This window comes from Oncorhynchus tshawytscha, linkage group LG05, assembly GCF_018296145.1.
Source record: "Oncorhynchus tshawytscha isolate Ot180627B linkage group LG05, Otsh_v2.0, whole genome shotgun sequence".
NCBI classification, from domain to species: Eukaryota; Metazoa; Chordata; class Actinopteri; order Salmoniformes; family Salmonidae; genus Oncorhynchus; species Oncorhynchus tshawytscha.
The window spans coordinates 36,222,691-36,233,885 of NC_056433.1; the positions used below are offsets into that span (position 1 = coordinate 36,222,691).

The following is an 11,195-nucleotide window of genomic DNA, read 5'->3' on the forward strand; positions in this document are numbered from 1 at the left end:
GCCTATATTTATGTCATTAAAAGTCTCATTCAAGTTTGGCTACATTGGTTTAGACGTGAGGCTGTAGCCAATATGCATATTAACTATACTTTGACCTGTAGGCTTTTGTATTTATATACATGAAACATTTTTTGAATAGTATTACAATGTTGGCTTCTCTAATCCAATGCTGATCAGAGTCATTATTTGATATTGTGATTCCTATGTGATTTATTTTCCTATGTGATTTATTTAACTCAAATCTATATTCTTCTCATCTTGCATTTTTTTATTTATTTATTTTTTACTTGTCCCAGACAAGAGGACAAGTGTTACTGTCGAGCCCTGAAGTGTGTGTGCAAGTGTTTTGACTGCAGCATGGCTCCCTCCTCCAAGAGTTCCCAATCCATCACCCTGCTCTTTAAAACACACACACCGACGCACACACACACACAGACACGACCGTTATAACAGCAGGCCTGGGGATCCACAGTGTTTGAGTTCTCTACAGGGGACAGAGACATCCAGAATCTTTAAACGTGAGAAACAAGCAGGGTTTCTATCAAACCTGTCATGGCCCATAGCTAGCCTATATTATTAGCCCCTATAAATAAAAGCAACTATAAAACACCTGTCAAACCAAACAGACTAATGCTAATGGCTTAATATGGAATGACTCAACTATCAGCTAGACTCTGACATGATTGACTGAGTAAGTAGCCAACATTAAACACACAGAACAAATCCGATCCTAGAAGTGCCTTAGCGCCTCACCAAGACCAAGGCCCGATACACACGGCCTTTGAGGAGCTAGAACACTCTCCTCTCTATGGGCGACTAAGTCCACATCAGACATACTGCTGCTGCGGCCATTTTGATTGTCAGTGTGGCTCTGAGTTTTATTCCCCATTAGCTGTCTGAGTCACTGGCAGCTGTCTGTATGTGGTGTGGACGTGGTAATGAGGGAGGCAGAGGAAGATGATGAGACACAGCAGTGAGGAGGGTACAGAAAGGGAATACCGTCATCCTTCCTCCGATATGGGAAGCGGGATAATGGGAAATGGAAAGAGGGAAATTACTGGTCTTTGAAACCACATTGTGCACGTACACACGCACGTACACGCACACACACACACACACACACACCGATGTCCCTAAACTAATTAGAGCATCATCAGGGAGCAGACCGGCAATGGGTCCAGGAAATGAGTCCCCTGCACATTATTCCATCTCACTCTACCGCCATCATTAGTATTAGTGAACGAACATTGACCATCAACCTATGTCAGTCTCATTTCCATTCTAACACTTTTATCATCATCTGTTTGCTTCTGTCTTGGCACTGATTGTCAGAGCAGTCAGTGCAGATAGATCATTGTTGATCTCTCCCTCTCTCTCTCTATATATATGAAGTCATTAGTAATGTAGTAAAAAAAATCGCCACGGTTGCATATCTGGACATGATTTTTTGGCGATATATCGTATCGTATCGACAATATTGCAATATTATTTTTGCGCTAGTTGGCTGTACCTGCCCCAATTTTCCAGTATTTTTCCTTCATCGCTCGTTCTCCATCTTTTTAAACGGGGAGCCAGCTTGTTTTCAGCACTTTTATTTCCATGACTGATCAAAACTTGTTGTTTTCTCATGTCCCTCTCTTGTCCCTCCGCAGCAGACATACGGTGAGCAATATGTTTGGAACATCGAATCGCAATAAAATCACAGTATCGAATCACCAAACTGTTCATTTGCAAAGTATTCAGACTACTTGTCTTTTTCCACATGTTGTTAGGTTACAGCCTTATTCTAAAATTGATAACATTTCCGTCATCAATATACACACAATACCCCTAAATGACATAGCAAAAATTGGTTTTTAGATTTTTGGGCAAATGTATAAAAAAAAACCTGAAATATCACATTTAAATTATATTTATTTTATTTAACCTTGATTTAACTAGGCAAGTCAGTTAAGAACAAATTCTTATTTACAATGTTGGCCTACAAAACGGCAAAAGACCTCCTGCGGGGACGGGGATTAAAAAATAAATATATACACTGCTCAAAAAAATAAAGGGAACACTTAAACAACACAATGTAACTCCAAGTCAATCACACTTCTGTGAAATCAAACTGTCCACTTAGGAAGCAACACTGATTGACAATACATTTCACATGATGTTGTGCAAATAGAATAGACAACAGGTGGAAATTATAGGCAATTAGCAAGACACCCCCAATAAAGGAGTGGTTCTGCAGGTGGTGACCACAGACCACTTCTCAGTTCTTATGCTTCCTGGCTGATGTTTTGGTCACTTTTGAATGCTGGCGGTGCTTTCACTCTAGTGGTAGCATGAGACGGAGTCTACAACCCACACAAGTGGCTCAGGTAGTGCAGCTCATCCAGGATGACACATCAATGCGAGCTGTGGCAAGAAGGTTTGCTGTGTCTGTCAGCGTAGTGTCCAGAGCATGGAGGAGCTACCAGGAGACAGGCCAGTACATCAGCAGACGTGGAGGAGGCCGTAGGAGGGCAACAACCCAGCAGCAGGACCGCTACCACCGCCTTTGTGCAAGGAGGAGCAGGAGGAGCACTGCCAGAGCCCTGCAAAATTACCTCCAGCAGGCCACAAATGTGCATGTGTCTGCTCAAACGGTCAGAAACAGACTCCATGAGGAAGGTATGAGGGCCCGACGTCCACAGGTGGGGGTTGTGCTTACAGCCCAACACCGTGCAGGACGTTTGGCATTTGCCAGAGAACACCAAGATTGGCAAATTCGCCACTGGCGCCCTGTGCTCTTCACAGATGAAAGCAGGTTCACACTGAGCACGTGTGACAGAGTCTGGAGACGGAGTCATGTGACAGAGTCTGGAGACGCCGTGGAGAATGTTCTGCAGCCTGCAACATCCTCCAGCATGACCGGTTTGGCGGTGGGTCAGTCATGGTGTGGGGTGGCATTTCTTTGGGGGGGGGTCGCACAGCCCTCCATGTGCTCGCCAGAGGTAGCCTGACTGCCATTAGGTACCGAGATGAGATCCTCAGACCCCTTGTGAGACCATATGCTAGTGCGGTTGGCCCTGGGTTCCTCCTACTGCAAGACAATGCTAGACCTCATGTGGCTGGAGTGTGTCAGCAGTTCCTGCAAGAGGAAGGCATTGATGCAATGCACTGGCCCGCCCGTTCCCCAGACCTGAATCCAATTGAGCACATCTGGGACATCATGTCTCGCTCCATCCACCAACGCCACGTTGCACCACAGACTGTCCAAGAGTTGGCGGATGCTTTAGTCCAGGTCTGGGAGGAGATCCCTCAGGAGACCATCCGCAACCTCATCAGGAGCATGCCCAGGCATTGTAGGGAGGTCATACAGGCATGTGGAGGCCACACACTACTGAGCCTCATTTTGACTTGTTTTAAGGACATTACATCAAAGTTGGATCAGCCTGTAGTGTGGTTTTCCACTTTAATTTTGAGTGTCACTCCAAATCCAGACCTCCATGGGTTGATAAATTTGATTTCCATTTATAATTTTTGTGTGATTTTGTTGTCAGCACATTCAACTATGTAAAGAAAAAAGTATTTAATAAGAATATTTCATTCATTCAGATATAGGATGTGTTATTTTAGTGTTCCCTTTATTTTTTTGAAATACACCTGTATTTGGAGAGTTTCTCACATTCTTCTCTGTAGATCCTCTCAAGCTCTGCCAGGTTGGATGGGGAGCATCGCTGCACAGCTATTTTCAGGTCTCTGCAGAGATGTTTGATCGGGTTCAAGTCCGGGCTATGGCTGGGCCATTCAAGGACATTCAGAGACTTGTCCCGAGGCCACTACTGCATTGTCTTGCCTGTGTGCTTAGGGTCGTTGTCCTGTTGGAAGGTGAACCTTCACCCTAGTCTGAGAACCTGAGTGCTTTGGAGCAGGTTTTCATCAAGGATCTGTCTGTACTTTGCTCCATTCATCTTTCCCTCGATCCTGACTAGTGTCCCAGTCCCTGCTGCTGAAAAACATTCCCACAGCATGATGCTGCCACCACCATGCTTCACCATAGGGATGGTGCCAGGTTCCCTCCAGACGTGATGCTCGGCATTCAGGCCGAAGAGTTCAATCTTGGTTTCATCATAGTCAGAGTCCTTTAGGTGCCTTTTGGCAAACTCCAAGTGGGCTGTCATGTGTTCTTAACTGAGGAGTGGCTTCCGTCTGGCCACTCTACCACAGAGGCCTGATTGGTGGAGTGCTGCAGAGATGCTTGTCCTTCTGGAAGGTTCTCCCATCTCCACAGAGGAACTCTGGAGCTCTGTCAGAGTGACTATCGGGTTCTTGGTCACCTCCCTGACCAAGGCCCTTCTAAAAACCTGTCATTATGGGTTATTGTCATTATGGGTTATTATTTGTCATTATGGGTTATTGTGTGTAGATTGATGAAAATAAAACTAATATTTAATACATTTTAGAATAAGGCTGTAACATACAAAAATGTGGGAAAAGTCAAGAGGTCTGAATACTTTCCAAAGGCACTGGACAAACAGAAATGAAAGGAAAAGGAAAATGGTGAGAGTCGCAGTACATATATTATCGGCACACAACTATCGTGATGATATCATATCGTGAGGTCTCTGGCAATTCCCAGCCACAGCGATCATGCCCTCACAGAGTACTTGGTCCCCATGGAACACTTTTTGAATGATTACCGAGAACGAAATCTAGTCAGGTGATACAATCGATCAATGGTTTGAACGGGCTATTTAAAGACTTCAACATTGTTTTTCGAAACGACTTAGTATCACTGCCAGGCAAACGAGGCAGAGAGGAGAAGCAGAGAAGCGAGGCAACAATATGGTCCAACATCAATGACCATCTCTCCCACTCAGTGTCTGTCTGTGCGTCATATGGTTGTGTTGGATACAACAAAGACGGACGTCACTTCAATACAGACAGACCATGCCGAGTGTCAAACTGTTAATAGCTATTCCTCTCACGTTGGAATTAGTATGCACTGCCCCGTCTTCACCGTCTGCTGCGCTGTGGGTTTAAGTGAGCTGAGAGCGGACTCTGGAAGAATCCTTCCCTGATTAGCATATTTCAGCGCGCGCGTGTGTGTGTGTGTGTGTGTGTGTGTGTGTGTGTGTGTGTGTGTGGGCGAGGCGCGTCTGCCATGTTAATCAACACAGACGTCCCCCGCAGGCCTTCTATTAGACAGCCTGAGCATCAGCTATTATAACACACACACACAAACACACACACACACACACACACATACACACACACACACACACTCAGCTAACTCCAATGTAGACTACTACCAGCTTGTCTATAATTATGTTATTCTTAAATCATAATAAGGTTCATCACTGTTTTCTGAGCATCGAGTCGAGGTTTGGCCTTTTCAAACGCTGGCTAATGATCGCTTCTGTTAACTGTGATTAGATTAAAGAGAGAGATAAGCAAGTCAAACAGTGCCACCGTGGTCAGTTGCTTGACACTATTCAATATGTGAGATGTAAAGAAACCCACTCCTAAATGACCTACATCTCATAACACATAGATCATTAGCGTTGCTTGCCAGCTAATGTAATTCATTCTATTTCTGTTCTACACTTGTAGCCTATCGGCAAATACCCATAGTTAGCCATGCTAAGCTAGCTCTGTGGTTTATTTCGAGTTGGATATAAGTTGGTTGACAACTCAACTCAAATATCAACCAAAATCGTAATGGTGATCTCACGCGTTCTCCCAGTGGGTATTCATTAACTGTAACGGAGGTCACATATCAAGATCAAACAACTGTGTTCTTGCCTTTCTAACCTCTCCTAACAAACTTTCATCGAGATGTTAAAAATGGGTGAACGAACAGCTTGTCGGTTATGAACTAGATTCACCAGTAGCTTGGCAGAGATTCACTATAGCTCTCCACCCAGACACCCAGTCTCCCAAAAGTCCTAGCAGGGTGGAGGGCCCATAGCTAGTAGAAGCACAGAAATACACACTAAGTTAATACACAGGGGAATGTATTCCAAAGTAACCAGGCTGTCCTAGTTCCAAGGCTCAGTTAAAGATGCCCTTTGATGTTAGTGATGACGTTGTTTTCCCTCTGTGTTTATCCATGGAGGGATCCTCCTCACTGAAGACTGCATTAAAGGGATTCCTGATCGCTATCTCAACGTGTGTGTGTGTGTGTGTGTGTGTGTGTGTAACGCCCAGTCCTAGATTTGCCACCCCCCAGCTAACTGGCCTGATTGAGTTAGAGAGGGGAAACGTGGGAGGGAGGACACAGGGTGGGAGGACACACACACACACACAGCAGACTGTCAGACTTTTGGTCGCCATGACAAAGTTGGTTAATGTGGTGGATCAATGAGGTGACTGTCTGTAGCTCTGATGACTAACACAATGAGTTATTATGACATACTGGGGATAGCCCTACTTATGTGTGTGTGTGTGTGTGTGTGTGTGTATGTGGCCTAACACAATGATTTATAAACGCCATAAAGAAGATGGCCTTACTCGTGTGTGTTTGTGTCTTAATGTCCCACGAGAGGACTGTCATTAGGGTAGGGTGGGCCACTGATCCCCATACGCACAGAGCTACAAGCCATAGATATACGAGTTTCAGGCTAACCTTGTTTGAGATGCACTTATTCTGATAGCACCCAAAGTACAGCGACAACTACATTCTAGTTAGTTATCATTTTAATGATGAAGATTCATGTCAAGTTGTCAACATGGAGGATGAGTTGGAGGACAAGTTGGCCGTTGGCAATCTGTGGCAATGTTGTTGTTTTTTTAAGCACGGTACGTTTGAGTTTGCTTCTCACCTCATCAAACCTGTCGAAGGAAGCTCCTTCCTGCATGAAGCCAGGCAGGTGCTTCTGCCAATTAAACTCATAGGACTTAGTCATGGCTGCTCACACCTGGAGGGAGCGAGAGAGGGGGGAGGAGGACGGGGGGTAGAGAGGGATAGAGCGAGAGAGAGAGAGAGAGAGAGAGAGACATTGTGTTAAGACAGGTGGGCCACATGTCTCCTGGGCTGTTAAAATAAGTATGATTTATGCACTATCAAATTGCCTTTCTATGTAGTACTGGGAAAAACCTGACTCAGTCATAACGATGACTAAAATCAATCCGTCACGCAGACATACACTACCCCCTGAGTCTACACACGTGTCGTTTTACCTCAGAGAGAACGACGCCAACTGTCTCAAGACGGCGCTTCATGTTGTATCATTATCGATACCGGCTCACAGAAATAGTCAACGATGGCATCCAACCTGAGAACGTTGGCCTGAGAATGTGAGTGTGTGAGTGTGTGTGTGTGTGTGTGTGTGTGTGTGTGAGAGCCTGAGAATGTGAGTGTGTGTGTGTGTGTGTGTGTGTGTGTGAGAGCCTGAGAATGTGTGTGTGTGTGTGTGTGTGTGTGTGTGCCTGAGAATGTGTGTGTGTGTGTGTGTGTGTGTGAGAGCCTGAGAATGTGTGTGTGTGTGTGTGTGTGTGTGTGTGTGTGTGTGTGTGTGTGTATGTGTTGCCCCCTAACACGTTGAACTCTTCCCAGAACTCTTCCCATCTATGAATGAACACTTTGTAGCGTCGGTCACTGCATCAGTAATGACGGCCATATTCAGATCAGACAGCAGACTCCGCCAAATATGTCTTTTCAGAAGGGCTGAGGTACGTAGGATACAGCACCTAGAGAAAGTATTGACTTGTCCCACATGCTCTTGTGTTACAGCCTGAATTCAAAATGGATTCAATTGAGCCGTTTTGTTAACAGCCTACACACAATACCCCATAATGTCAAAGTGGAATTATGTTTTTTTTTTTTATTATTATTATTTTTTTAACAAATTAATTAAAATTGAAAAGCTGAAATGTCTTGAGCCAATATGTACTCAACCCCGTTGTTATGGCAAGCTTAAATAACTCCAGGAGAAAGAAATTGTAAAAATAGTCACATACTAAGTTGTATGGACTCACTCTGTGTGTAACAATAATGTTTAACATTAGTTGTGAGTGACTACCTCATCTCTGTAGCCCACACATACAAATATCTGTAAGGTCCCTCAGTCGAGCAGGGAATTTCTAACACAGATTCAACCACAAAGACCAGGGAGGTTTTCAAATGCCTTGCAAAGAAGGGCACCTATTGATAGATGGGTAAAAAAAAAATATGACACTTATAATATACACTTTAGATGGTGCATCAATACACCTACTCATTACAAAGATACAGGCGTCCATCCTAACTCAGTTGCCGGAGAGGAAGGAAACTGCTCATGGATTTCACCAAGAGGCCAATGGTGACTAAAACAGTTACAGAGTTTAATGGCTGTGACTGGAGAAAATTGAGGATGGATCAACAACATTGTAGTTACTCCACAATACTAACCTAAATGACAGAGTGAAAAGAGGGAAGCCTGTACAGAATACAAATATTCCAAAACATGCATCCTGTTTGCGTCAAGTCACTAAAGTAATACTGCAAAAAATGTGGCAAAGCAATTCACTTTTTGTCGTCCTGAATACAAAGTGTTATGTCTGAGGTAAATTTGAAACAACACATTACGGAGTACCACTCTCAATATGTTCAAGTATAGTGGTGGCTGCATCATGTTATGGGTATGCTTGTACTAGTACGGACTGGGGAGTTTTTCAGGATAAAAAAAAATCAATAAAAAGAATGGAGCTGAGCACAGTCTGCTTTTCTACCAGACACTACGAGATGAATTCACCTTTCAGCCGGACAATAACCTAAAAACAGTGCCAAATCCACACTTGAGTTGCTTACCAATATGACATTGGATGTTCCTGAGTGGTGGAGTTACCCTGTCCCCATGCTCAACTTACCCTGTCCCCATGCTCAACTTACCCTGTCCCCATGCTCAACTTACCACTTTTTTTGGACAAGCTATGTCTCAAAACTGTTATGTTTGCAAGAATTCTTATTATTTTACTACCAAACACCTTCTACCACACACCTACTACCATAGATCTACTACCATACACATACTACCACCTACACTACACACCTAATACCACACACCCACTACCAAACACCTATCTACTACCACGCACCTACTACCACACACACACACACTACCACCTACCTACTATCACACACATAGTACCACAGACCAACTACCACACACCTACAACCACCTACTGCCAAACACCTACTACCACACACATACTTCCCCCTACTACCACACACCTACTACCCCTACTACCACAGATCTACTACCACACACATACTACAACTTATACCACACACCTACTACCCCTTTCCACCAAACACCTTCCACCTACTACCACACACCTACTACCACATGCTACCATACACCTACTACCAAACACCTACTACCACACCACCTACTACCACACCACCTACTACCACACCACCTACTACCACACACTACCCCACACCTCCTACCACCTACTACCACACCTGTGTTGCGTTCAGTCATCCCAAAACTGGAGAAAGCAACCATGTAAAACAATGGACAGTTTGGCAATTGAATCAAACTCGCGCTGCAGTAATTTGTAGTAGAGGAAGTGGGTGTTTTGATGTAGAGCATGTTGCTGTGTACTTAACATCAAACACAGAACACACAAGCACGCGCACCACACACACAAACACACACACAGCCCCTCTCCTTTCCAAATCCTGTCATGCACAGCTGGCTCTCTCCATCTACCCCCCTTCTCTCATCTCCCCTCTCCCTCTCCCTCCTTCTCTCATCTCCCCTCTCCCTCGTTCTGTCACTCCGCCTTTCTGTCTCATCAACATCCGGCTTCCCTCTTTTCCTCCTAGAGAGAAGAACAGACGCTGCAGTTATTCTGTGATCTGTACCATCTACACACACACCAACTGTATCCTTTATCAAAGCACACAGCACTTCTTATAGAAATAGACTCAACATGCACACACTTTCACTGAGAGACAGCACCATAGTGCCTTCAGAAAGTACTCATACCCCGTGACTTATTCCATATTGGGTTGTGTTACAGCCTCCTTTCAAAATTGATGAAACATATTTTCTTTCTCACCAAAGTGAAAACATTTATTTACATTTTTTTTGGCAAAAGTATTTGGCATGTTTTGGAATATTTGTATTCTGTACAGGCTTCCTTCTTTTCACTCTGTCAATTAGGTTAGTATTGTGGAGTAACTACAATGTTGTTGATCCATCCTCAGTTTTCTCCAGTCACAACCATTAAACTCTGTAACTGTTTTAAAGTCACCATTGGCCTCTTGGTGAAATCCATGAGCGGTTTCCTTCCTCTCCGGCAACTGAGTTAGGAAGGACGCCTGTATCTTTGAAGTGACTGGGTGTATTGATGCACCATCTAAAGTGTCAAAGGGATATTGAATGTCTGCTTTTAAAAAGAAATACCTATCTACCAATAGGTGTCATTCTTTGCGAGGCATTGGAAAACCTCCCTGGTCTTTGTGGTTGAATCTGTCTTTGACATTCACTGTTCGACTGAGGGACCTTACTGATAATTGAATGCGTAGGGTACAGAGATGAAGTAGTCATTCAGAAATCATGTTAAACACTATTATTGCACACAGAGTGAGTCCATGCAACTTATTATGTGACTTGTTTAGCACATTAATACTCCTGAATTTATTTACGATTGCCAAAACAAAGGGCTTGAATACATTTCAGCTTTTCATTTGTCAAAAAATTCTAAAACCATAATTCCACTTTGAAATGATGGGGTATTGTGTGCAGGCCAGTGACACACAATCTCAATTGAATCCATTTTAAATTCAGGCTGGAACACAAGAACATGTGGGAAAAAGTCAAGGGGTGTGAATACTTTTTGAAACCACTGTAGGTCAACGTTTAGTTCATGGAATGGAGGTGTGGTATATTGTATATCTTAAATGTATGCCTACATCCCAGATCTCTCTGTTCAATATCAGTTACGCACCTCTCTGATTCAGAGGGGTTGGGTTAAAATGCAGAAGGCGCATTTCAGTTGAAGGCATTCAGTTGTACCACTGACTAGGTATCCCCCTTTCCCTTCTCCTTCTATACCAGTTGTCTGGGACAGGGATGTTGTTTCAATGTACAAATTCATAGGCAAGTTCTCTGCTTTTGGATGCTACTGAGCCTATGAAACCGGTCCGCCAAATCTCAGATTCCGTGTCATCAGATAAGACCTTGTGTTCCTCTGCTACTCTATCAGAGCCTCTCTCTCTCTGCTACTCT

General features: G+C 43.9%; 1 protein-coding gene across 4 annotated transcripts in view; it reads right to left on the reverse strand.

Moving 5' to 3' along the window:
- The window catches only part of LOC112251519 (1-phosphatidylinositol 4,5-bisphosphate phosphodiesterase beta-4), a 175,912-nt gene that overhangs the window by 46,822 nt on the left and 117,895 nt on the right, over positions 1-11,195 (reverse strand). For all 4 annotated transcript variants that reach the window (XM_042321856.1, XM_042321854.1, XM_042321853.1 and 1 more), the window contains one exon: positions 6,798-6,893. In XM_042321856.1, the coding sequence (XP_042177790.1) occupies positions 6,798-6,881 (84 nt within the window). In that variant the 5' untranslated portion in view covers positions 6,882-6,893. The remainder of the gene's footprint in view (positions 1-6,797; positions 6,894-11,195) is intronic.